At 52.5% G+C, this 26,516-nt stretch overlaps 1 protein-coding gene across 1 annotated transcript; it reads right to left on the reverse strand.

Moving 5' to 3' along the window:
- Positions 1-3,452: 3,452 nt before the first annotated feature.
- On the reverse strand, positions 3,453-25,993 carry ITGA5 (integrin subunit alpha 5). Its single transcript, XM_076007329.1, has 30 exons — positions 25,512-25,993; positions 18,666-18,796; positions 17,322-17,434; positions 17,056-17,176; positions 16,814-16,875; positions 16,677-16,722; positions 16,285-16,410; positions 16,011-16,055; positions 15,826-15,869; positions 13,346-13,402; positions 13,121-13,173; positions 12,612-12,820; positions 12,142-12,333; positions 11,873-11,918; positions 11,598-11,699; positions 11,349-11,404; positions 11,063-11,217; positions 10,654-10,791; positions 10,452-10,519; positions 9,961-10,111; positions 9,783-9,875; positions 9,539-9,618; positions 9,347-9,427; positions 9,133-9,238; positions 8,587-8,739; positions 7,536-7,619; positions 7,312-7,425; positions 6,285-6,386; positions 5,195-5,317; positions 3,453-4,538 (listed from the first exon to the last, which is right to left on the reverse strand). Exons 1-30 carry the CDS (start codon positions 25,880-25,882, stop codon positions 4,455-4,457), a joined length of 3,306 nt encoding a protein of 1,101 aa, XP_075863444.1. The 5' UTR covers positions 25,883-25,993; the 3' UTR covers positions 3,453-4,454.
- Positions 25,994-26,516: the final 523 nt, after the last annotated feature.

A 26,516-nucleotide genomic window follows, 5' to 3' on the forward strand; every position in this document is an offset into this window, starting at 1 on the left:
CACAGCCTGGACCTGTTTGTACCTGCCTCAAGAGGGCGGGTGGCAGGCAGATTTCCCAGAAAGCTGTGCAGCCAGCTTCAGGCCAACCCCAGCCAGAGGGAAAGGGGGTGTGACTGGGAATGAGAACATTTGGGATTTAGGGAGGGTGGAGGCAGAGGGGAAGAGGTCAGTGGAAGAGTGACAGGAGTGAAATTTTTTTTCTGAGACAGAGTCTAACTCTGTTGCCCTGAGTAGAATGCCATGGAGTTGGCCTAGCTCACAGCAACTTCAAACTCCTGAGCTCAAAGGATTCTCCCGCCTTGGCCTCCCAGAGTGCTAGGATTACAAGCATGAGCCACCAGGATGGCCAGGACTGAAATCTTAGAACAGTTTAGGAAGGGGAAGGGAACTGGCATTCCTGGGTTCTGGAGAGAAGTTGGGAGTAGATGGCCAATTAAGGTGTGGGAAGTTTGAGTTCTTATTTCTGGGCCCCAGCAATCTCTTGCCTTTATCCCATTGATCTGATCTGAAAAAGATGTTTCTGTACCTGCCAAGATGCTCCAACTCAAGGGCAAGAGAAGTCTGGGGGCATCAATGCCTTGGTTTTGTTCTGATCCAGTGGGCCAGAGATCTCAGGGGGCTGTGGCTTTGCCATCCAAGTCTGGCCTTGGGGGAGGTTATGGGGTCTCTGGGTCCAGCGGAGGATGTCCTTTTGCTCTGGATCTGATCTGCCACCATACTGTTCAACTCCAGTATGACAAAGCCTGCTTCTCTTTAGATCTTGCTTCTCCTTTCCTCTTCCCACTTTTCTTCTCCTGGGTTGATTCCTTGACTAAACAACGGTCTTTCAGGTACAGTTGATTAGTTAGAGAGGCCCCTTTGCCCCCTGCCATTGTCCACCCTCCCACACTGCCCCCAGGGACTCTGGGCAAGGGAGGTCTCAGAAGAGGGTTGCTTAGCTTACCAAGGGAAGGCAGCTGGTTAGAGGGTGGGGTGACCTTGCAGGCAGCTGTATGTGGGGGGGGGAAGGTGTGTGGGGTGAATTCATTATTGATGAGCCCTGCACCCCAGGCTACTAATGAGCCCAGGCCGGCTGCCCTAATTGATGTCAAGAAACTTGAGACCCCCAGATCAGCTTCCCGCCTGCCAGCTGCCTCTCCTGAGCCCCCTCCCCCTCCTCGCACCCCCAGCTGCTCTGTTCACTTCCTAGGGCCTCTTTCCCTCCTCCTACACCAACACAGACAAGTATAGGGCTCAATGCTACTGGCATGAGAATGTAAAAAAAAAAAAAAAAAAATGAGGCTCAGACATTCTGGTCCCCCACCCTCATGTTCTCTGGACTACTCAAGTCTCAAGGTGGGGCTTGTGCTATAGGGTTGGGAGAGGAAATTTAGACCACAGTCTGAGAATTACAGTTCAGGGGAAGAGAGGCTTGCGCTACATTACATCTGTGGCATTTCTGAGCCCAAGGAATTCTTTCCTTGCATTGTGCATCCTGACAGAGACCTTGTCACGCTCTTGAAAGTACAGGCCCAGCCGGGCGCAGTGGCTCATGCCTATAATCCTAGCACTTTGGGAGGCCAAGGTGGGAGGATGGCTCAAGGTCAGGAGTTCGAAAACAGCCTGATCAAGAGCAAGACCCCATCTCTACTAAAAATATAAAGAAATTAATTGGGCAACTAAAAATATATAGAAAAAATTAGCCGGGCATGGTGGTGCATGCCTGTAGTCCCAGCTACTTGGGAGGCTGAGGCAGGAGGATACCTTATGCCCAGGAGTTTGAGGTTGCTGTGAGCTAGGCTGACGCCATGGCACTCTAGCCCGGGCAAAAAAAAAAGAAAGTACAGGCCCTACACGGAGACACACCCACAACACCAGCCCAATACTCAGAGCCCACTTCCTTTCATTTACTCCTCACAACAGCAGAAGAAATTTCAGGTCTGGCCCCTGGAGTTTGGCTGCTGCCACCCCCATCCCTCTCCCAAGAGGGGGAACTACCCTCGGTGTATCAGAAGCATGGGCTTTTCTTCCTTTAGAATTTCTGGGTCTTGGCCAGGTGCAGTGGCTCACGCCTGTAATCCTAGCACTCTGGGAGGCCAAGACAGGAGAATCACTTAAGGTTAGGAGTTCAAAACCAGCCTGAGCAAGAGTGAGACCCCGTCTCTACTAAAAGTAGAAAGAAATTAATTGGGCAACTAAAAATATACAGAAAAAATTAGCCGGGCATGGTGGCACCTGCCTGTAGTCCCAGCTACTTGGGAGGCTGAGGCAGGAGGATTCCTTGAGCCCAGGAGTCTGAGGTTGCTGTGAGCTAGGCTGATGCCATGGCACTCACTCTAGCCTGGGCAACAAAAAAAAAAAAAAAAAAAAAAGAATTTCTGTGTCTTGTTGTGCCATGGCTGCCATCCTTAGAAATACTGGCTGGTTCTCTGCCTGATCATCTCTGCCTCCCCATTAGTCCCTCTTCACTTATGGGTTCTGTGGAGACATTCCTGAGCTATAGAATTCTAAAAGTCACAGATTGGAGTGTGGTCCAGGCTTGGTCCCAGGAGGGATAGATATTTTGAGGTGATGCAGGTACTACTAGGCAGTTAATAAGACTAGACCTGGTGATGGGGAAAGAGGGTGAGGTGGACCTCACATCCTGCCGTCCCAAATTCCCATAAATTTGTGGGTATGCTGCCCTCTGGTGGCTGAATTCTGGTCTAGCCTGACGCGGACGTCTTTGCCTCCAACAACTCCATTCTTCTCCTTCCTCTTGGGGCACATTAGGACCTTGAGGTCTGAATGATTTCTCTTCAAAGACCTGAACCCTACAGGCATGGTGGTTAAGAATAAGGGCTTTCACAGTCAGACAAGCTGAGGTTGATTCTGCTCTGCCACTCACTGTGTGACCTTGGGTAAGTTATATGACCTTTCTGGGCCTCAGTTTCTCCTTGTGTGAATGTGGTTAATAGTACCTACCTCACAGGATTGATATAAATTAAATGAGATAATTATGCAAAATATTTAATACCCCCCCCAATAGCAATTTAAACAATAGGGAAACTTAACTGGCTTTCTTCCAATTTAGCTCCATAGCTTTTTCCTCTCAACTCATTGCATTATTCTGATTTGGGGAAGCCCAGGTGAATTTCTGAACCATCCTCCCCCACCTTCAACTTGGACCTCCTCCTTTGTATTATTCTCTAATTTTCAAACCCAAAGAGAAGGGATTCCTTTCCCTCCTCCCTTCTTGGGAACCAGATCTGGTGGAGGCTGAGGGAGGTGCAGAAGATCAAGCCGTCCTTTCTTCTCTTCCATCACACCTAGGGGAAGGGAGCTCAGAAACTACTTTCACAGTTCTTGGGGGTCACATTCCTGGCTCCCAGTGGAAAGAAGCTGTGAGAGAAACAGGCATCTCCTTCCTACCAAGTCATCTAGTTTCAGAAAGGGTTTGGAAAAAGGAGCTCACAGATTCTCATTCCAGTAAGTAGGGGCACTGGGTGAGGTTTATTGCACTTGCAACAGAGTTTAAATAAGTCCTGGGTGTCTGGAGCCAAGGTGAGGGAAGGGTTGGGCAGAGAAAAGAGGGGCAGCGTCAGTGCAGCTGGAAGGCAGAACCCAAATTCTGTAGGCCCAGGATTGGGCTCCCCTTTCTCTGGGGGACTGGGAGGGCCTGCGTCTGGCCAGGCTGAGGTTCCAGATCTGTTGCCATCATGGCCCCCTCAGGGTTCTGGGCAATTCCTGACTTCTCCTAAGTCAGAGGTGAGGTGGGCCAGTCTGGAACAGGCCCACATGTAGTCCTGGATCTGCCTGGATTAGGTTACCAATGTCTGAGTCTGGGTTCCAGATCAACCCCAGGCCCCAGGCTGGATCTGGCCCCATTTGAGTTCTGATTTCCCCTGGAGCTGGGTCCTGGGCCAGCATCGATCCTTGTTTGGGATCTATCCTGAGCTGGTCCTGGGGCACCATCCATAGTTAGTGTTCCTTGTTGGCCCACCAGGGCAAGGGCTGTCCACAGCTGCCAGGTCTCATTCCCCAAGTTCCAGGTTCTTAGCTGGAGGCTTCCTTTGGATCTCTGGCAAGGGTGAGGACAGATTTCTGCAGGCTGGAGCTGGACAGGAAGTCCTTGTGGCATGTCTGGCCCAAGAACTGGGAATGGATTCCCCAGTTATGGTTCCAAGTTGTTTTCAAGAAACTCTCTCCAAAACACAAAGGCTGCAGGGAGGTTGGGGCCTCTGTCCCTGGATCTGAGTTCCCCCATCCATGAAGAGGGCATGTGTAAACAAGGGTCCTTCACAGTGCATGGGGGGGAGGGATCTCCCAGCTTCTCGCCCCCCTGGCTCTGGCCCTTCAAGTATGTCTCTGGGCTGGGGAGAGGAACTTCTCCCTGGCCCTCAGCACCTTCAGGAAGTGCCCAGTCCCCTCACTTTCAGTATCCTGAGGGTGGGGGAACTGGGTCTTCTGGATTGGGAGTCTGGGATCGAGAAGATTCAGGCATCAGAGGTGGCTGGAGGCTTGAGCTGAGCTTTTTCCATGGCAGTGCCATATGGAAGAGAGCGTTTGAAGAATCCGAGCTGATGAAGGGGAAAGGAGAGAGAGTTTAGGTATTCTGGCTCCCATTTCTCCCCAGCTCTTATTCCAAGAGGGAATGAGGAGGATTCTAGTGCCTCCAACCTCTATATCCAGCAAAACTGGCTTCTGGGTTCAGGCTAAGAATACCTCTACTGGGTCCAATGGGCCCAGGAGGGCTAAAATTGGGGGTGGTTTTGTATAGGAGTATCTTTTACCAGTGCCTTAAAAATACCCCCAGTGAAGCCAGCAATGGCAAATCGGTTTGAACTCAAGTGCCAAGGCTGATTGCCTAGTAGTGGCTGCCTCTTGAGAAAGATTTTCAGGCCACTTCTAGGATACAATCAATTAGTGATGGCTGCCATAAATTTTGGGGAAAAAATGACAGCATGAATGCCATATATTTGCCATCTCTGGGTTACACTGATTTTGCAAATATAGACAAATTTATCTTGAGTCTAGAGGACTTTTTCTGAGCCAGGGGCTGCAGAATGAAGGGAGGGATCCTATAGGAAGGGTCAGAATGGGATGCATCTAGCCAGGACAGAGGTAGGGGTATACAGCTGGAGAATTGGTTGAGGGGTAGATACTTGGGACTGTGCCAGGACAAGGACAGAGCCTGATGAGAGGGTGGCCAAGTCATAGGCAGGGTGTGGCTGACCTTGTAGAGGATGTAGATGAGTAGACCCAGGAGCAGGAGGCCAAAGAGGATAGCTAGGATAATGATCCATAGTGGGACACCATGGCTGCCTTCTGCCTTGGTCCACTGCAAGGCTGTGGCCACCTGGTGAGCAAGTTGGGTTAGGTTACTGAGAACCCAGAAATTCTTTCTACCCTACACTTGGCTCCCACTTGTCATTGGATCTAGAGCCACTTCCCTCCTCTTATTTTGAGCTAACAACATTCTGACGATTTAAGTTCCTAAAATATGCAATATTGTCTCTTACTTTTGGGTCTTCACATCTTCTATTCCTTCCCTCCAGAATATTCCTTTCCTGAATGGTTAAACTGGTCAATTCCTATTTATTCTTCAGGTCTCAGCTTGAACATCACTTCTTTTTTTGAGACAGAGTCTCGCTTTGTTGTCCAGGCTAGAGTGAGTGCCGTGGCGTCAGCCTAGCTCACAGCAACCTCAAACTCCTGGGCTCGAGCGATCCTTCTGCCTCAGCCTCCCGAGTAGCTGGGACTACAGGCATGCGCCACCATGCCCGGCTAATTTTTTATATATATATATCAGTTGGCCAATTAATTTCTTTCTATTTATAGTAGAGACGGGGTCTCGCTGTTGCTCAGGCTGGTTTTGAACTCCTGACCTCTAGCAATCCGCCCGCCTCGGCCTCCCAGAGAGCTAGGATTACAGGCGTGAGCCACCGCGCCCGGCCTTTTTTTTTTTTTTTTTTTTTATTTCGGCATATTATGGGGATACAGATTTTAAGGTTTGAACATCACTTCTTCCAGGAAGCCTTTCCTAACCCAGCATGACTAGATTCAGGTGTTCCTATAATGTGTTTTCATAAATATCATGGCACTTGTCACACAATGTTGTTATTGCCCACTAGACTGTGAACCCCAGGAACAAAGATATCATGTTGATCTTGCTTACTATTATATCTCTGACACCTGCACAGTGCCTGGCACATAGTAAATGCTCAATAAATAGTTATAACTCCAACTCCCACCCATATCTCAGTCCTAGTTCCAGCACTCTGAGCCCTGTCTTCCTTGGCTCAGACGTCTGGCCCTGGACTCACCTGAAGTTTCTTTTTGGGCAGCTGCCGAGGCAGGATTCTGTAGGGCATCTTCAGGGCTTCATATACAGCTTCACACTGTAGGCTAAATGATTGGTGCTCTTTCTGTGGGTGAGGGAAAGTTGGTCAGGGCAGCCCCTTTTGGGATCTAGAGGACATAGGGTTCTTCATGGTCTGGCTCAGGTTGCGATCTCTCCCTATTTTGGACTTATCCCCTCTTGAGTCTCTTTTTTTTTTTGAGACAGAGTCACACTCTGTTGCCCAGGCTAGAGTGCCATGGCGTCAGCCTAGCTCACAATAACCTCAAACTCCTGGGCTCAAGCGATTCTCCTGCCTCAACCTCCTGGGTAGCTGGGACTACAGGCATGTGCCACCATGCCCGGCTAATTTTTTCTATATATTTTTAGTTGTCCAATTAATTTCTTTCTATTTTTAGCAGAGACAGGGTCTTGCTCTTGCTCAGGCCTTGAGCGATTCTCCTGCCTCGGCCTCCCGGAGTGTTCAGATTACAGGCGTGAGCCACCGCACCCGGACTTGAGTCTCTTTTGATGTATTATATGAGATAATAAATGTGTAATTGAATAATCATAACTACATAAGTATAATTAGATGATTATATGTTTAATACAAAACTTTTTTTTGAATCATTAATGTGGGTTAACATCCAGGGAAATTCCTGGCCCATAGTGTGCACCCAATAAATGACTGCTCTTTATTCTTCCTACAAATGCTTTCCTCTATGGATTCACTTTCCCTCTCACTGTCAGAAATTCTATCATTCTTTGCACACTGATCTCCCTTCAGCCCTCGCTCCTTCTGTGAATGGGCCAGGAAAAAGGCTGTTGTGTTGCTCCCAGTGTGGCCACTAGGTGGCGCCAAGGACACACAGCTTGGCCTAGACAAGGGTGAGGGAGGGGAGCTGGAGTGCCTGGGTCTCATTCACCAAAGAGGAAGTGGCTAGCGCAGTAGAGAAAGGGGAAGGTCAGTCTAGGTAGGCTCAGGGGTCAGGGCTGAGGTAAGGCTCCCTCACCTGCAGGAAGGTCTTGGCCCAGACTCGGAAATGCAGTTGGAGACTTAGGCTCTCTTGTCGGTGCAGTGGCCCGAGCTCACAGCGCAGCCTGAAACACTCCGCCTCTGGGCATGTCTGGGAAGAAAGGGGAGACTGGAACCTGGAGTTCTGCCCCTCTGGTGGTTCTGACAACCCAAATAGCTACTCAACGCTTGGGCTCAGACCTCATTCCCAGGATGACTTACCAGGATCCGAGGTCCTGAGGAGGAAGGGCTCTGGCCTGGAGCATCCCGTCTTTGAAGGTGATGCAGGGAACCCTCGGGATCCAACTGTAAGAGGGAGGAGACTGCTGCCATTCATATCTCATTACAGCGTCCAAGTTGGCCTGCACCTGGGTTTGAATGCAGCTTCAAACTATTCTTTTATCTACCTCTTTATCCATCCAGCCAACTGTCCACCCACTTCCTATGTGCAAGTAACTGAGCTCAGTAGTAAAATAGGGAGATGAATAAAACTTGGTTCTTGGAGTTTACACGGAAGAGATATGTAAATAAATAATTAGGTCCTTGGAAGAAACAAATGCAGGTAACAACAACAACAACAAAAATTAGGTCCTTGTTCCTGCCTTAGGGCCTTTGCACTGGCCCTGCCTCCGTTTGGAATGCTCTTCCCCTAGTGTTCACAGGTGGCTCCACCCTTGCTCTCAGGCCTCAGTTGAGCAGCTACCTCTTCAAGAGGATTTCCCTGATGACTCAGTGTCCAGTCTCCCCACGGAATATTAAAACTGCACTTTCATCACTTTGCAATACCTGTTAATTTCTCTCTCTCTTTTTACTTTTTATTGTCTATCACCCTCCAGTAGAGTGTAAGCTTCCAGAACATGGGGACTCTGTCAATTTTGTTTGGTGCAATATTTCCTGAGCCTAACGGTGTTCAGTACAGGCACTCATTTAATTAAGTGCTAATGAGTAAATGAACTATAAAACAGGTATTAGGGCCCAGAAGAACCAGTCTGAAGAAGGCTTCCCAGAGGAGGTGGTGCAGAGCTGGGCTCTAGAGGTATGCCAGGAAATGAAGGAAGGATATTTCGGGTAGAAAGACAGAAATGCAGTGGATAAAGGTCTTCCCTCCCAGGGCTCTGAGGTGTCAGTGGGCTTTCTGACCCTCTTCCCGTGGCCTTGGTCCTAGCTATAAGCACATCCTCATTGCCCCTTCCAGGTCCCCAGCAATCTTCCCCAACCCCTCATCCTTGGTTCCCTAGGCCTGCTCCCCCCTACCAGCATCCAGGCCCCTCACCTCCAGGCCCTGTGGGTTGAGGGAGTGACTGGCAGTACAGTTGCTGAGTCCTGTAACCCTGGTCACATAGAGGAGCTGCTGACCTTCCAGAGCCTGGGGACAGCTGAGCTCCAGCATGCCCCGGCTAATGGAGCTGGGGCCCCGGTTGATGAGCTGAGGAGAGAAGAACACAATCATCAGGAGAAGGAAGGGATGGGATGCTTCTGCCCCACCGAGACCCTAGATCACCATGGCCCACTGCACCCTGCTGCGGGGCTCCTATCTCAGCCGTGAAGGAGGTAACCAGTGGGCAGGGATGAAATCCTCTCTAATCAATACCTTTGAAGGCACTTCTGTTCTAAGTCACTCAATTCTCTCCTCTGGCTGTCTCTCCCAGGACCCTGCCCATGCCTTTGCCTGACACTCACCCCTTCTTCCTCTTCTTCTTCTCAGGCCCCCTCACTCTGGTCCTAGCCGCCTGTCACTCAGACTAGCTCCTACTATCCCATCATTCATTCCTGCCCTGCCCCTCTACTCCCTCTAGCCTGGACTCGTATTCCTGCTCACCTCATAGACGTGGTGGACAGCAGGGCCCACGTCCCCCTCCTCCTGAAGTTGGTCTTGGAGATGCCAGTCGCTCACCGGGAACAGCACTGCCTCAGGCTTGGAGACACTAAGGAGGAGGGTGGTTTAGAGGAGCGTGGAAGGGACCTCATATACACCCTTCCCTAGAAGGCTGTCTCCCCTCCCAGTCAAGGCCCTGTTCTGCTCTGGCACTGACCCGTTAAGGGAGACCTGGGCCTGAGCCTCCACGGAGAGCCGGAAGTAAACCATGTCGCTTTGCGAGTTGTTGAGGTTCTTGCTGTGGGATGGAGGCAAGACTGAGGCGGTGCTGGAGCCCAGCCAGGACAGCTGTGCACGGCCCTCCCTTCCGCTCCCGACTCAGCCCCGCCTGGCCACACCCGCTGCCCACCTGAGGATCTGGAATTCAAACTGGATGGTTTTCTTAGTGTCCCGGAGATGAGGGACTGTGAACCGAAGGCCACCCCAGAGCTGGAGGACAGGGAGGGAGGAAAAAGGGGCTGTTAGATTGAGTGTTTGCCTCATTCCCATCCTGGCCCCCCTTCCCTATCCCACAGCTATGCTCTCCACTGGCTGGTCACAGCCCGCAGGTCCTCTCTCCCTCCGGCCCCCTCTCCTCTGACATCCAGACTTACGCTGGCTCCCGCCTTCATAGGGTTGCCCAGGTCGCACACTAGCAGGCGGCTCTGGTTCACAGCAAAGTAGTCACAGCTCAGGCTGGAGAAGTTCTGGAGGTGGGGTGGGTGCAGGTCAGGGTTTGGTGCCCTCTCTGGAGGGGTGTTCTCCCAACCCCCACTGAGAGTCCACTCTTACCCCTGGGTGTCTGACGAGTCCTGAGTACTCAGCCTCTGGAGGGGCCGTGACTCGAAGCTCAGCCTCATAGGCACCACCCTCACCCACATTCTGGGCATGGAAAGTTAGGTTCAGGGAGTTCTTGTCACCCAGGTACACATGGTTCTGATCTCTGGAGGGGGCACACAGGGTAAGGGACACTGGAGAATTCATCCTCAAACCAGGACAATGGGCCATAATAACAATAATAATACACTAATAATAGACACCATTTACTGAGTTTCAACTCTATGGCAGGCAGTAGGCTAGATGCTTTATGTACATTATTGCATTTAATTCTTCCCAAAAGTCAGAGAAATAAATGCTATTATGCCTACTAAACAGATGAAGAAGTTGAAGCTTGGAGAATTTCAGTAACTTCCGAAGGTCAAACAGTTAATATGTCCCTCCTCTACTTTTCCAGATGCCAGGTGCATCTGGAGCTGCCTGGCTCAATGTCAGACCCCACTTACCCAAACACTTCCAGCTGCAGGTCAGGCACACAGATGTTGTCTTCTCCACAGTCCAGCAGGATCTGAGCCTGGGGAGCAGGGCAGCCTTGAGAGGGGGAGTTTAGACCCGTGCCTGGTTGTAGGTTCTCCTTTCTCCAGGGCCCTACCTTCTGGTCTCCAGGCCCCTGTCCTCCCAGGCCCCTCCTCCCTACCCCGTCCTCACCTTGTCCTCTATCCGGCTCTTGCTCTGGTAATGTAGCACTGGCCGGAGGCCATGGCTGTCCACAGGGGCTTGGGGATCCAAGGAGAAGTTGAGAGCGATGTGAATTGGGGAGAGTTTGTCTCGGAATTCTGACTCATTCTGGGGCCAGGGGAGAGATTTCAGAGTTAGGAGACTCTGGGACTTGATGGTCCTGCTCCTTAGCTAGTTATATCTCCCTTTGTCCACTTAGGGCCCAATTATTGCTTCAGAGGCCTTGGCAGCCAGGTTCCCAGCCCCTTCGACAGAAGGGCCCCCTTTCTCAGCCACCACAGGAATCCCAAGCCCTTCACTGTAATCTCCCAATCTCTTGCCCTAAATTCTATGTGGCCACCCTCCCTGACCAGTCCATACCCCACCCTCAGGACCATACCCTGAGGTAGATCTTCATCTCTCTGCATTCCTCCCGGGCCCCATTCTGGATGAGCAGGGTCTGGGTCAGGGATGCCTGTCTGGAGGCCAGGAACAGTGCCCGCCGTACCCCTCCCTTCTGCTTCTGCCAGTCCAGCTGAAGTTCCACCGTGAAGCCTGCAGCCAAGGACATATAAGAAGAATCTGCCTGTTTACTTTAATCTATTCAGAGAGAAGACAGGTGTCCAGGTCCCCAGTCCCTTCATTTCCTGTCCCACTGCCAGAGAGATCCAGGCAGTCTCCCTCACCAATGGAGTCAGGAACGTGTTTTCCAGAAGCATTGAGGCAGAAGCTGAGGTTGATGCTGGAGAAAGACCAAGAATAAAGCTGGTGAATCCAACAGGAACAGGCACCCTATCCTCTACCTAAGGATCCTCCCAGACCAGGACACCCCCATGCCCCCTTCCTAGGGCAGACCTGGTACCCCTGCCCACCCCCAGGCACAGACTGAGGTATCCCAGGCTCAGATCTCTGCCACCTCCTAGGCCCCAGCTCACCAGGCCACAGGGTTCCCCTCCAAGCTGCAGCTGCGCTCCTCTGGGTTGAACATGGCGGGGAAGATGGTGAGGGAGGCACTGGCAGACACAATGGGGCGACCCCTGCCGAGAGTGGGGTAAAGAGGATGCAGACTGTAACCTGTGCATGGGAACCTGACGCCCAAGCCCCAGGGTGCCAGTGTCCCCTGCACTGACCTTCCCAACCTTAGCCCTACGGAGAGATTCCCAGTTCCCAGCTGTCTCAGCCTGCCTCCCCAACCCCTTGGAGTTCGTACCTGTACACCACAGCCTTGTCCACACCAAAGGACCCCACAATCAGATCTGCAAGAAGTCAAGAAACCACCCCTTACAGCAAGCCCCAAATCAGGATCCTTTCTTCCTAATCCCTTCTAGTTTCATCGCTGGAGGCTGATGTGAGAAGACAGTGCCATCTGGTGGCATTATGCCAGAACTGCACCCAGGAGCTTAGGAAAGGTGCAGAAGACGGGCTAGGGGTCAATAACCAGGGAATTCTAAGGCAAAAGGGGCCTCAGGCACAACTTACCAGGGTATCCATTGCCGTCCAGGTCTCGGCCTCCACGAAGGGCAGAGCCAAAGAAGTCTGGGGTGTGGGTGGGTGTCCACAGTGGCCGCAGAACCTGGGAAGGCTTGGAGCCCAGCCCTCCTGGGCCCCCAGGAAATACAAACACTACTCCCTGCTGGGTCTCCCCTCCAAAGGGAGCCCCAATGGCCACATCTGCAAGACACAGAACACATAACAGTCAGCAGGCCAGGAATCCTGGAGTGCAAATCTCTATCACCAGACCCGAAGACCTAGGATCCTATTCTTCCCCATCTGTCAATCCTGTGTTCTAATCCCTTCAAACCTTAAGACCCAGACATTGGGATCAAAGTCTATACCGGTCCCTGGGAAGTCATGGGGCTCTGGGTATCTTAGCTAACAGAGACCCACTCCAAGCCCCCTCTGACTCAGGCCCCCGACTCGTCCTCAGCTCCCTGAGCCATGGTGCTTACCATTGTAGCCGTCCTGGTCCAGGTCCCCCAGAGGGGTCAAGGAGCTGCCAAATCGGCCAAACTCATCATGGCCAGTGAGGGTAAGGGTGGGTGTGGGTGCTATGCCAGCCGGGTGCTGCAGGTAGACATAGACCCTGCCCACCTCCTGAGGCCGCCCATCAGCTGTCCGTTCCATGAGCAGGGGCGCCCCCACCAGCAAGTCATCCAGCCTGAGGGGGAAGCAAACCCAGGTGTTCAGATACCCTGTCTTGCCACCCCTCCCCCAATCCTAGTGCTAGGGATCCTAGGTATCCTGGGTCCCAGGCTCCCTCCCACCAAGTCAGAAGACCTGAGGTCTCTGATCTTTAGCTCCCAGCTCTCTCCTTGTCCTTGAGCAAGAGAAATGTAGGTGTAAGTGAGAATCCAGAGAAGAAGCCCTGGAGAAACCTCCTTGCATTTTCTGTCCCATTCACACTCTACCCTCCTGGATCCAGGAGGGCATCATGGTGTGTCCCTTTCCCAGTGCTCACCCGTCCCCGTTGATGTCTGTGGCAGCCACTGCATAGCCAAAGTAGGAGGCCATCTGGGGAGGACAAAGGGGCAGCACTGGGTCAGGACAGAGGGGTCAAGAAACAGGATGAGCGGGGACTGTGAGAGGCAGTTCAGAGACTTCAGGGAGGCTGGGAACTTGGGCTGGTGTGACTGGGTCAGGGCAGGGGTTTGGTTGGCAGAGGGCCAAGCTGGGCTGTCCTTACCTGTTCCCCTGAGAAGTTGTAGAGGGATCGGATGTCTGAGCCATTAAGGATGGTGACCTGGGGGATGAAGAGGTAGGCCCATTGGTCCTGCACTCCCAGACCACCCTATGGTTGGAGGAGTGATGGGTACAGGACGCTCAGGGGCAGGCATTCCTTGGAGACACAGACCCTGTGTCCCTAACTCCCTCCTGAGCTTTCCCTCACATTCCCATCGCTATGCTGGGTAGCTCCCCCACGCTTCTCTGTTTTTCTTTATATCACTTAGTGACTACTGACAGATCCCATATTTGTCTGTTTGTTGTCCATCTCTACCACTAGAATGTAAGATCAATGGGGCAGGAGCCTGATGTAGAGCCTGGCGAGCAGCAGGCACTCAGTAATTATGACTGAATGCACACTGGGGCCTCACACCCATCATGTTCAAAACCTGAGTCATCCCTCTTCCTTCAGTCCCCCAAACCACACACACTCTTGTCTCCCCCTTAGCACTGGCCCCACCAGGCCCCCAAGTCTCTTGAACCTTTGTTCGCTTCCCAACTTTAGCTGCTGTGTCTCTGATTTGAGCCCTCTCCCAGGACTGCTAGACAGCTGCCTCCACAGCATCCCTGCCTTGGGTGCCCCCTTTCCTGAAGGCACCCTTCCCCCTACCCACCGCAGCCAGACGGATTGATTGCCCTAGAGTGGATCTAGGATGGTTTCCTCTGGCTTGGAAATCCAGTGGTTCCCTGGAGGCACTGCCCAAGGTCTCAGCTGCTTGGCTGGTCCTCCAAAGCTCTAAAGAATCTGGCTTTAACCTATCTGTTTTTGCTCAACCTTTCCTTTATTCTCCTCATCCTCAATGAGCCAACGAGTCTATTGAAGTGGGCTGAAATTTTTTCCTTCTCTTCTATCTCTTTTATGCTCCTGCCTAGTATGCCCTCCTGCCTCATCTACGCTGATCCTTCATAGGACCTTCTCTGATCTGTCCTCTCCCTAGAAAGGAGGTTACTTCTTCCCCTAAACTGCTGTAACACCTAATCTTCTCCTCTCCTTGTCTCGTCCCTTCCTTTCCTTTCCCTTCCTCTCTTTCTTGACAGGGTCTTGCTCTATTGCCCAGGCTATAGTGTAGTGGCGTGATCATAGCTCACTGCACCCTTGAACCCCTGGGCTTAAGCAATCCTCTTGACTCAGGCTCCTATGTTGCTGGGACTACAGGCATGTGCCACCATGCCTGGCTATTATTTTATTTTTTGTAGAGACAGTGTCTTGCTATGTTGTTCAGGCTATTCTCAAACTCCTGGCCTCAAGCAATCCTCCTAACTTGGCCTCCCAAAGTGCTGGGATTACAGGCATAAGCCACTGCACCTAGCTCTACTTTTCTGAAATTTATAAAAGTACAGAAAGAATGCTGACTTTGGAATAAAACAGACCTGATTTTAAATCTGTATCCAGCTATTTACTAACTGGGTAATCTTAGGGGTGACTATTTACTAACTGGGTAACCAAGCAACTTACTTGGTTTCTTAGAACCTCAGTTTTCTCATACATAAAATGTGAATGGTAACATCTACCCCATAGACTTGTGAAGAATAGAAATCATGAATGGACAATACCCAACGCATTGAGGGGCTCATGAATAGTGGCTCCACCTTAGATTATAATTGTATGTGTGTCTTATCTTACATACTTGATTAGAAGCATCTTATGAGATGGGGTATGATGTCTTATTCATCTTCTTAGCTTTTACCTTGCCTCAATAAATGTTCTTAATTGAATGAACTCCTATGGCCTTCTTACCTGTATCTTTTTTTTTTTTGAGACAGAGTCTCGCTTTGTTGCCCAGGCTAGAGTGAGTGCCGTGGCGTCAGCCTAGCTCACAGCAACCTCAAACTCCTGGGCTCGAGCGATCCTTCTGTCTCAGCCTCCCGAGTAGCTGGGACTACAGGCATGCGCCACCATGCCCGGCTAATTTTTTATATATATATCAGTTGGCCAATTAGTTTCTTTCTATTTATAGTAGAGACGGTGTCTCGCTCTTGCTCAGGCTGGTTTTGAACTCCTGACCTTGAGCAATCCGCCCGCCTCGGCCTCCCAGAGAGCTAGGATTACAGGCGTGAGCCACCGCGCCCGGCCCTTACCTGTATCTTTTTTAAAGCACTTGTCATGGTCTAATAATAACAGCTACCACTCAACATTGCCTAACAACTCACTAAGTACTTTCACATGCATTTTCTCATTTCACCTTACAAGAGCCTTGTGAGGTCAGGACTATTATTATCCCGTCATACAGAGAAGAATAAGGCTTAGCGAGGTGAAGCAGGAAGCAGGGTATGAAGAGAGTACAGCATGACGCAGCCAGAGTAAGTGCCAGAACTTGCACCCAGTTCTGACGCCAGAGCCTGTGTTCATCGCCACTTTTCAAGCCCTCCCAAACTGCCGTGCATGGCTCTCTGTGATTAGCCAGCGGAAGAGAGGAAGTGAGAGGTCAGGCTGGGTCTTACATAGCCATAGGTGAGGTTCCCTTTGGGTACACCAGCAACAAAGTCTGCAAAGAGAAGAGAAAGTTATGGGTTAAGGGTGGGGAAATGGAAGCAGACAGGAATGGGGAGTGTTCAAGTTCATGGGCCCTCAGGTCCTGGTATCTGTCTGCCTCCCTTCCTTGGCCCCAGACTGGGAACACACTCACCTTCTGTGTCATCACCACTGAATTCACCCACAGCCACAGAGTATCCTGGGAGAGAAGGTGAATGGATGTTACTGTTCCTGCTTTAGGGACCCCTCTGTCCTGGCCTATCCCCCAATCCCTTCCCTACATTGCCTGGGCCTTCGTAGTCATCATGCACACAACAGTATGGCAGGGGGTTGGGGATGCCCGAGTGGGAGAGGGGAGGCAAGGGGCGAGTGGAGATAGGAGCACGTGAGGTTCTCCCCTGCCATCCCCTCTCCACTTGCCTGCTTACCTAGGTAGCTGTCGTCGTAGATGGAACTGGCCTGGCGAGTCTGCAGCTGCCCCGGAACCAGGTTGATCAGGTACTCGGGGTAATAGGATTCTGCAATCTGCTCCTGAGTGGCGGACAGGATCTGGCCTGGGGAAGAGGATGAGGAGGAGATGGATGGAGCCTGAGGTGGAAGAGGGGGCTCTGGGGGCTGACTGGGTATGATTTTGAAGTCTGGTTGAAGGAAGGGAAGCATGTGAAGAAGGGAAGAACAGGATATGTAAGTCTGGAGAAAGGGAAGAGGATAATTGGGAGAAGGGCAAGAAGGCAGAGGAGAAAAGCAATGACGACTTCAGGCTGGGAGGAGGGCTGCGAGGCTGCGTGCCAGAGAACGAAAGGACGGCAGAAGGACTTACCTTGCCAGAAATAGCTCCCTGGTCCACCCAGGACCACACGGCCAGTCTGTGGGTAAAAGGAGGGGAGTCTGACATCTGGTCCTGATCCCTCTGTGTCCACCACCCACAGCCCCTTCCCTCACTGACCACCGTCTCACCTTGGTGAACTCGGCACTGAAGCCTCCTTGGCAGTAACCCTGTCCTGCTGCCCAGCTGAAATCTGTAAGAGGAAGGAGGTGAGAGAGGAAAAGACCAAAGAAAGGGCCTCCCTGGGTTCTATGAAGGACAATGAGGATAAAGGCTTATGGCCCTTGGGGGGCTGTGGAGAGTCAACCCTGAGTATGTGAGACACTCACATGGAGATGGCAGATGTGGGGCACAGATCCCCTCTTGCCCCTACCTGAGCGGCAAGGTGCATATTCCAGAATTCGGGTGAAGTTGTCTGTGGAGAGGTAGCAGGTACCCACGGGGTCGCTCAGGGGCTCCTTCTCTGTGCGCCAGCTGTATAATGGAGCACATGCCTGGGAGGGCCCGGGAGGAGGGGCTTCAGGTTTAGTCCAATAAGGCCCCTCCCTCCCTCCAGGCCTGGCTTACCTAACCACTGCCCATCCCCTAACCACTGCCCATCCCCTAGCCACCTCGCCACTGAGTGCGCTTGTTCCTCACCAAGATGGAGGAGCCATGGGCTCGAACTGTCGCCCCGAACCACTGCAAGGACTTGTACTCCACAGGCTCCTCTCCCTCGGAGCTGGACAGGGAGGACTCCAGGAACCGAGAGCCTTGGGGAAATTAGAAGGGGGAGTCTTGCTGCCATGGACCTTGAGCTCTAGACCAACCCCGAGTCTCAGCCTGGGGGTGCCCACGGAACAGCTCCAAGCCCTGAGGCCCGTGACTTACTGGGAGAGGAGAGTGGGGTGCTGCATTGTGTAGCCTGACTCATGCTCCCTACACACGCGTGTGCACGTGCACACAGAACCTGGGCTTTCTGGAGTTGCCCACCCCTGGTTTCCTCTGCTTTCTCATCCAGCTGAGACAAGGATGCCCGCAGCGGGGTGGGGGCAGGAGGGTGGTGGGGAAGAGAGCCTATTTCCCAAGAGGGTAACCCTTTGGCTGCACTTGTTTGTCTGTACCTGGGCTGTGTCTCTGACAGCATCTCGTTCCATCTCCTTTCTTGACCTTTCTCTCTCTCTGTCTTTTTCCAAGCCCTCTATATGACAACCTTTCTTATTCCTCTCTCATCTTCCAGGCTTTTAAAAAATCAGTCTGTTTCACCATCCATACCCTCCACTGCACTACACTGTCTCCACCGTTTTATGCTGTCCCCCCTCTGTCCTCTCACCGAGTCTTTATCTGGGGACACAGACCTGCCCCGCTCAGGTCCTTGCTCCACCATTTACTAGCTGTGTGACCTTGGACAAGCTTCCTAACCTCTGTTTCCTTGCTTATAAAATGGGGATAATAATACCTTGTACAGTTGTTGAAAGGATTAAGTGGGCTAATATATGTCAAGTGCTCACAACACTTAAAGTGCCTGGCCCAGAGCAAGTGCTCTTTAAGTGATAGCTGTCGATCCCTCTCCCCATCCGTGTCTACCTCTACCCCAGACCTTGAGCTCTTTGAGGGCAGTGGCTTAATCATCCTTCAACCCCTGCAGCACCAGCACGGTGCCTGCCACGCACGATCACTTAGTCAGTACTTAGTTAAAGGAACTGAATAGTCTGCGACTCTCCCTGTCTTTGTCTGTGGTATGGCCCTGGCCTCCCTGAGTTGTGGGTGATTCAGGGGAAATGAGAGCCACATGTTTCTGAATCACGCCCGCCTTCCTTGGGCTGGGCTGGACTGGGAACGTGGAGTGAGTGCCATGGGGAGCCACAGTGCGAAGCTGGCGCTGGGAGGGCACTTGGCCACCAAACAGAGCAGACTCCACCCCTTGCTCCAGGCCCCACCCAGGCCCGCCCCCAGGCTGCAGTCCCACCTCCCCCAGTCCCTCCCTGAATTTCATCCGCCTACCTTTGCTGTCAAATTCGATGGGGGTGCATTGTGTGGGGCTTGTGGCCCAGGGACAGAGGTAGACAGCACCACCCTGCAGCACTCCTGGCTGGCTGGTGTTAGCCTTGGGCGCTCCCACCAGCACGCTGACCCTGTGGAGGGGAAAGGCGTTCAGGGTGGCTCCTAGCTCTTCATCAGTCTCTGGAGGCAGGAAGGACCCAGGCCGCTAGGCCAGGGCTGGCTAAGGGTGGGGTAGGTGCCCCCTGGGTTGTATTTATATCTCAGAAGATGCCACAGATGCCAGAGGCACAGGCTGGAGTCAGGCGGTCCCCATGTGCCGCTGTCACTAACATAACCCTCCCCTCCTCCCACCACTCTCTCTTCTCTCTTACCTTCCCCTGTTACTAAAGAGAGGAGGAACCACAGTCAGTTCCTGGAAGGGGAAGAGGGCCCGAGAGCCTGGACCCCTGCTTTTCCATCTCTTCTATGCACCTGCCAAGATTAGAAGTGCAGGCCCTGGAACTTCAGGGTCCTTTGGAGCCTCAGGGTCCTCTCACCTAGCCCATACCCTCTTGTTCAAGCTAAATCCCTTCCCTGGGCAAGACCCAGGCATTCAGCTGCCCAGCTGCTCAGCCTTGGGGCGTGTAGGAGGAAAATGTGAGTCTTGGAAATCAGGCAGCAGAGGTGGAGAGAGAAGCTGGAGAACGGTGAAAACAGATTGTTCCCCTGGGCCTGGGCCTGCCCTCACCCTAGGCCCTGGCCTGGACCTCCCTTTTCTGGCTGGGTCTCCATCTCAGCCCTCTAATCCCTTTCCTATATGGCGTCTCCAGCAGACTGAATTCACAGCCTGATCTACTGGGGTCCTAGTTTGGGACACAGTGCCTCAGTTCCCCCTGAGATGAGGAGAAGGTTGCCTCTTTTGGGGGGTCCTAGCTAAGGGCCTGGGCAATCTTCCTGCCTTCAGCTCTGCCTCTTCCATCCCTGGGTTCCTTGCCTCCAAGGCTCCACACAACTCTTGGCTCTCTCGGCTTTCCCCTCCGGGATCTCCCGCCAGGACTGCATCTGGCACCCTGGGCAATTCGACCTGTCCCCTGGGCCAATGTCCCTGCCAGCTTTGGCCTCTGCTCTCCTTCTCTCCTCCTGTGGCACTGCTTCTCTGTCCCTCTGCCCCTATGACTGCTTGTTCATTTGGTTTTGTTTTTTGGGTGTTCTCTCTCTTTCTCTTTATCTCAGATCTTAGAAGTTTCTTTATCTCTTTATCTCTTTGGTTTCTTTCCTCTTTCAGCTTTCAACCCACCCAATACCTACCCCTTCCTGATACATGAATACCTTCCCCAGCCTTTCTTTCTTTCTTTTTTGTTTTTGGAGATAGGATCTCACTTTATTGCCTAGGCATGAGAGTAACGGCATGATCATAGCTCACTGCAACCTCCAACTCTTGGGCTCACTCGATCCTCCTGCCTCAGCCTCTTGAGTAGCTGGGACTACAGGCACACACCACCATGCCTGGCTAATTTTTCTATTTTTTGTAGAGACAGGGTTTTGCTATGTTGCTCAGGCTGGTCTTGAACTCCTGACCTTAAGCAATCCTCCCGCCTTGGCCTCCCAAAGTGCTAGGATTACAGGTGTGAGCCACCGTGAATGGCCACCTCAGCCTTTCTTATTAGGAAAGAAGGCCCAAATGGGGGATTATAGTAAAGGTCACAAAAGCTGGGGATGTCTTCCAAGAAGACCAGGTACATTGAGTTGGGAAGGGTTAGGGACCAGGAGGAATTAGGGGATGGAAACAACAGAGAGAGCAGGACCAAGGGGAATGAGGTAGGGAATGAGGAAGGATCTATGAGGGCCAGAAGATGGGAACTAGGGAAAAAGAAGCCAGGGTCCAGAGGAATAAGAGGGGGGAAGCAGAAGAGGGAGAGTTCCTGAAGTTATGGGGGATGGTGATGGGAGGTGCCAGCCTCGGTTACCCTGGGGACAGGAAATGTTTACTGCCTGTAGCTTCCTGTCTGTTTCCAACCTCTCACTTCTCCATTTGTCTCCCACCCCACATCCCCCAACCCCCTGCCAGGCCCCACCCTTCTCACTTAGGCATTACATCCAGCTGGGAGGTGAGGGTTGGTGATGGGAAGAGGTCGCTTTGCCCCAGGGCTGGTATACCGCTGTCTTAGCAGGAACAGTGCCCAGAGAACTTGGTTGCTGCCTTCAGGCTCCAGAAAGCAGAAAGGGCCACCAAACTGAACTAGGCCAGAGAAGCTGTGGTACAGGAAGCAGTGAAAGGAGCACTGGACCAGGAGCCAGGAGTTCTGGTTCAGGTGCTAACTCAGTGTGGACTTCGGCAATACCTTTTCTCTTTTCCTGGGTGAAAAGGTTATATCTGCCGGGTGAGGTGGCTCATGCCTGTAATCCTAGCACTCTGGGAGGCCGAGGCGGGCGGATTGCTCGAGGTCAGGAGTTCGAAACCAGCCTGAGCAAGAGCGAGACCCCGTCTCTACTATAAATAGAAAGAAATTAATTGGCCAACTAATATATATATAGAAAAAACTAGCCGGGCATGGTAGTGCATGCCTGTAGTCCCAGCTCCTTGGGAGGCTGAGGCAGCAGGATTGCTTGAGCCTAGGAGTATGAGGTTGCTGTGAGCTAGGCTGACGCCACGGCACTCACTCTAGCCTGGGCAAAAAAGCGAGACTCTGTCTCAAAAAAAAAACAACAAAAAAACAAGGTTATCTCAAAGTCTCCTGGCCTCCTCAGCACAGGGCTGAGGCCAAGGGGCCCTGTTCCCACTCCCAATTTCTCTAACGCCCTGCTCTTGGAGAGGAGCTGAGTCTGAAACGCCTGGGATGGCCTGAAGAAGTAACCTGGAGTCTAGCAGGGTTGGAAGGTGAGAGGGCTTACAAAACTTGTAAAGCCCATAGCCCCATGGGCCATGGGCACATCCATTCTAGCTGTGTGAAATGCAGGCAAGTGACACAGACACAGACCTGTTCCCTCTTCCCCCTGCAACTACACATGGCTTATACCTGAAGATTCAGCAGGGCTTCAATCCCAGCAACCCCGTTAATCTAATAAATATTGCTCCCCCTACATGCCAAGTGAGGTGCCTGGTGCCAGGGATGGCATGGAGACTAGTTTGTCCTTATTCTCCTACTCATAGTTCTTGCTGCCTAAATCCTGCAGCAGGGGTCCAAGAAGGTAACAAAGGAGGGTCCTTGGGCTTTTTTCAATATTTCAGAAAGCCAAACAGAAATTATGCATTTATCAAATAAGGTGGACCAAGCTAATTTATACCTAAAGTGTATTTGCTTTTGGCTGGAATTATATCAACCCATGTGGGGAACCTGGTTATCTCAGGCTGGTTGGAAGCTCTGACTGACAGCTATGGATATTTTTGGTTAATAAAAATGAGAAAAGAAATTATTTATTCCTTACTAAATGCAATTTGGCAGGTAAGCTCTTCCAAAATAGAGTCCAAGGGAAGAAATAATTGCTACAATTTATTTCGAAGCCTCAGAACCCTGACATTCTAGAGTTGGTCCTTGGAGACAAACTCCTACAGCTGGGAGGCACTGTAGAGAGCACCCTCTGGGTTTAAGACTTTATTGTAGATGCCTCGGGGTGCCCCATGGAATAAGGAGAAAAATTCAAAACTGCTTATCTGGTGCCATGTCCTTATTTCACAGAGGGGAAACTAAGTCCCAGAGAAGTTAAGTAACATGTCCAAGGTCACTCAGAATTCTTCCCAGCATAAGAAGCAGAAGCCAGGAATCCTGATTTCTAGGCCAGCGTTCTGGTCCACCCCATTGTCAACTTATCCCCTCCTTTCCTCTCCACTATCTCCCTGCCAGGCTTCTGATTAACCAAGTCCCTGTTCAATACTCAGTTACTGTTTGACTCCCTTGGCCAGACAAGGTTGGGGGTGGTGAGCAGCAAGTGATCAGGGCCCAACCTTTGCAGGACAGGCCAGAGGAGGACACCCGGTTGTGGGTCCTCCCGAGTGTTCACAAGGGATGTGTCTGCTTGGCTGAAGAGGAAGAGCTGCCTCCACTTGTGGCAGCTGCAGAAAGGAATAAGGAGCTGAGCTGAGACTGGTCCTCCTTTAAGCTCTCAAGTGCCCTGGGCCAATCACTTCCGCTCTTCAAGCTTTGGATTCTCTACTCATAAAATGATGGGTTTCCTTTGAGTGGTCCCTAAACTAAATTCTAGTTCTGAATTTCTATGACTCCCAAAGCCTCAGTTTTTATACATCTATAAATGGTGCAATAATGCTTCTTCTGCTTAACACAAGGATTTCTGTAGCAATCCAATGAAAAAATCGATAAGAAAGTGCTAAAGAAATGTGAGAGACTATTGTTACTATCACTATTAAAAGCAAGTACTAAAAGCAAGTAAGAAACGGGACTATACTTAAACAAAGAACTAGGTGGTCACCAGGGAGGAGAGAACCAGAAACAGAAAGAGCTACCCCATAAAAATCATACACCTCCCATGTAGTAATCACTCTCTGTGGACCGAGTGCCTTTTATGTATATTTTCTCATTTAGTCCTCAGAACATCCCTGTAAGGTAGGTGTCTGATATTCATAGGAAGACCAGGCTCCAAGCATGTAGGTACCTTGCCCCAGGTCATCGGAAGAACTAGTGAGCAGTGGGGACTAGCACCCAGCTCTGTGTGACTTAAAGCTTTGCTCTTTCCTACCATGTCACCTCTTTGGTGCTCGCCCTGTCCTTTGATGCTCTTTTGGTGTTCTCTAAGAGAGGTGATGCAGGAAAGAACAAGAGCACCGGGGCCTTCCCCCTCTGGCAACAGCCCTAGGTGAGGGGCTGTTCATCCCGTGTTGTGGGGAGGGCATTGAAGGCCTAGTTGTGGTAGAAGGGAGGTCACTGGGGAGGCAGAATGTTCGGAGTACTATTCTAAGAGGATATTGTAAAAAGAAAATGAGAGGGGAGGAATGCAAGTTGTACACCTGGGTTCTCTTGGGAGGGGAGATGAGCAGAAGAGGAGGGGAAAGGATGAGAAAGCTGGGTCCTGTTTTAGAAGAGGGCTTTAGGGACTGTGGGATCAGGTCAGGGGCCAGACAGACACCTAGGGGACCAGGAGTATGTGAAAGCCCAGATGTTTTAGAGGAGTGCTTTAAAAGGGAAATAACACTCTTATTTGGGGGGTGGGTGGGTAAGGGGAAGGTTAACTGCTAGACAACTAGATACCTTGATCTGGGGGAGGAGACTCCATCCCCTCCCTCCCTCCCTCCTTTCTATTCCATTAGGGTTGTGGTAAGAAGTTTGAGGGGGCCTAGGGGAGACCAGGCCCAGCAGAGGCTCTAGTCCGGGGTGATGCAATGGGGTTTGGGCAAAAGGCCACGGGGGTGGGGTGGGGGGTGGGTGGGGACCTTGAATAGCCCAGAATCAACAGCTGGGCCCTAACCATCTTTCTGTTTTCCCATTCCCAAGTCCTCCAGACAAAGGAGAAATCTGCCCCTCTATATTAGCTAGATTAACCCTTTTTCTCCAAAGATTAGAGAAATCGGGTAGAGATCAGTTAACTGTATCATGTGTAAAAACAGGTCACTTCTGACAGAGTTCCTATCAAACCCTGAGATACTGGGTTAGATACTGGGCAGGGGCGGTGGGGGCAGTGGAAGTGGGTAGGGTGGTGGTGGTGAGCAGAGGGGAAGCTCAGAGCTCAGAGATGTAGGAGAAAGAGGCTTACTCCAGTCACTGTGGAGGATCAGGAATCTGGCATCTGGGGCGTCCCTGTCCCAGTCCAGGAGCAGTCACTTTCCTCTCTTCCTTCCCAGTTCCCCCCTCACCCATTTATACAAACACCCGTGTTCTAATGTTTCTGCGCTAACTCCAGTTTTCACAAGCCTGGAGCACCACATTTTCTAGGCACTCAGGATCTGGGTCCGCTTGTCGCTCTGCTGAGTTGGAAATAAGGATCCTCCTTGGAGACTTCCAGGATTCTGAGTCCTTCGTTCGGACGCTTTTGGGCCCAGCAAGCCAGCGTCTCCACAGCTTCCTACCCCAGCCCTAGAAGTCATGGTCTCAGTTCAGCTCCAACCGACAAGCTACAGGAAATCAGCTTTTCTCTTCCTCCCAAGAGCTAGAGGAAGAGGGAAACCGCCCACCCCCCTTCACGCGCTCACACACACCCCTCCCGACACATCCGAGCACCCGCCCTTGGCTGAGCCTGCCCCCAGCCCCAGCGCCCCCAGTGCCAGGGTCCCAGCGCTCTCCCCAATTTCTCGGATCCCCTCGCCTGAACACAGATTGGGGGTGGAGGGAGGAGTAGGAGACAGAGGAGGAAGGGGAGAGAGCCGCCGGCCCTTTCCCCAGTTTGAGTTGAGGGGGAGGGGAGGACTAGGCTGGCCCCCATTTAACCTTCCGACCCCCGCAGTCTCTGACTCCCCTCTCACTGCACATAGCTCATTCGGCCTCGACCCGTTCTCTCCGCACAATGGCCCCGTGGATCCCGGATCCCGAGCAGTGTCCCCCAAAGCTCTTCCTGGCCTCCCGGCCCCTCTCCGCCCCCACCTTCTCAGGTCCCAGCAGCCCACAGCCCTCAGCCGAGACCCTCAGCTCTCCGTTCACTCGCTCTGCTCTTCTCCCTTGGCCCTGAGACCCCTGCCTGGGCTTCCCCAGCTTTCAGCTTCACGTCTTCTCCCCACCGACACATGTCTCCCCATCGATCTCCCCCAAGCTCCAGGCCCCCCTCCATTCTCGCCGCGGTCCCCTAACTACTCCAGCGCAGGCCCCCAACTCCAGCCCTAGTCCTTCCCAACTCCACCCTCAAACTCAAGCCCTGGTCCCCTCCAGACCCAGCCGCGCTCCAGGCAGCCCCCCACCCCCATCCTGTCCAACCCTTCTCACTCACCCGTCTGTTCGAGGCCGGTAAAACTCCACCGCGAAGCCGAAGAAGGAGCCTGGGGGCCCAGAGAGCACTGCTGGGGCCTCCGATTCTAAGTTGAAGCCCCCGGCCCTGGGTGGCGGCGGCAGCAGCAGCAGCAGCAGCAGCAGCGGCGGCAGCGGGGGTCGGCGCCGGGGGCCCCAGCGCAGCTGCACGGCGTGGAGAGGGGACCCTGGCGTCCGGCTCCCCATAGCGCCTGCTCTTCCCTGTCCTGGGGCCACCGACCCGGAGCCGCTTCCTAAACCTCCCAGAGGCGAATGACTCAACGCGGGGAGGAGTTTGCCAAACTCCGGGCTGAGCCCTCCCCCCGCCTGCCGAGGGGGCTGGCGGGGGGGCATTCCTGGGTCCTGGACCGCTGAGCCCGCGCCCCCCACCCCGAAGGGGCGTGGGGGGGCCGCACCTCTCCACCCCCGTTTCCCCAGCCCCAGCTGGAGACCGGTTGTCTGGACTGGGTCAGACTGGGCGGGTTTGCGCTCTTCCCCCTCCTCTCTGCTTCCCCCTCCTTCCTCTCCCCTCCTTTCCAGATGTACAACGTAAACGCTCGGAAAAGGAGTCGGAAAAAGAGAGCGGAGAATTTCCTAATGAGGAAAGGAATCACCTCTGGTGGGTGGAGGGAGCCTGTATATGTGTGTGGGGTCTCCCTCACTGCTTCAGGGAGGAGACTTTGGGGTCTAAATAGACAGGAGACTCCTTTGGCATGTGGCCAACTGGGATTCCCCCTTGCCTTCTGGGGCCACCGGGTGCTTGGGTTCTGGCCAGCTGGATTTGGGACTCAGGAGTACAGAGCGCTCGCAGTCACCCTAACAGAAGACCTACACGGCTCCTCGAGTTCAGCTGCCTTCCTCTCCGAGCAGAGCAGCTAGAATTGAAAACCCAGGAGTTTGGGGTCACTCACCAGGGGGATTCCGCCCCAGTTCACCACCTTCTTGGTTGTAGGATATGGAAACCTGTACAGCTCTTTCCTTGGATTTG

This window comes from Microcebus murinus, chromosome 10, assembly GCF_040939455.1.
Source record: "Microcebus murinus isolate Inina chromosome 10, M.murinus_Inina_mat1.0, whole genome shotgun sequence".
Taxonomy (NCBI): domain Eukaryota; kingdom Metazoa; phylum Chordata; class Mammalia; order Primates; family Cheirogaleidae; genus Microcebus; species Microcebus murinus.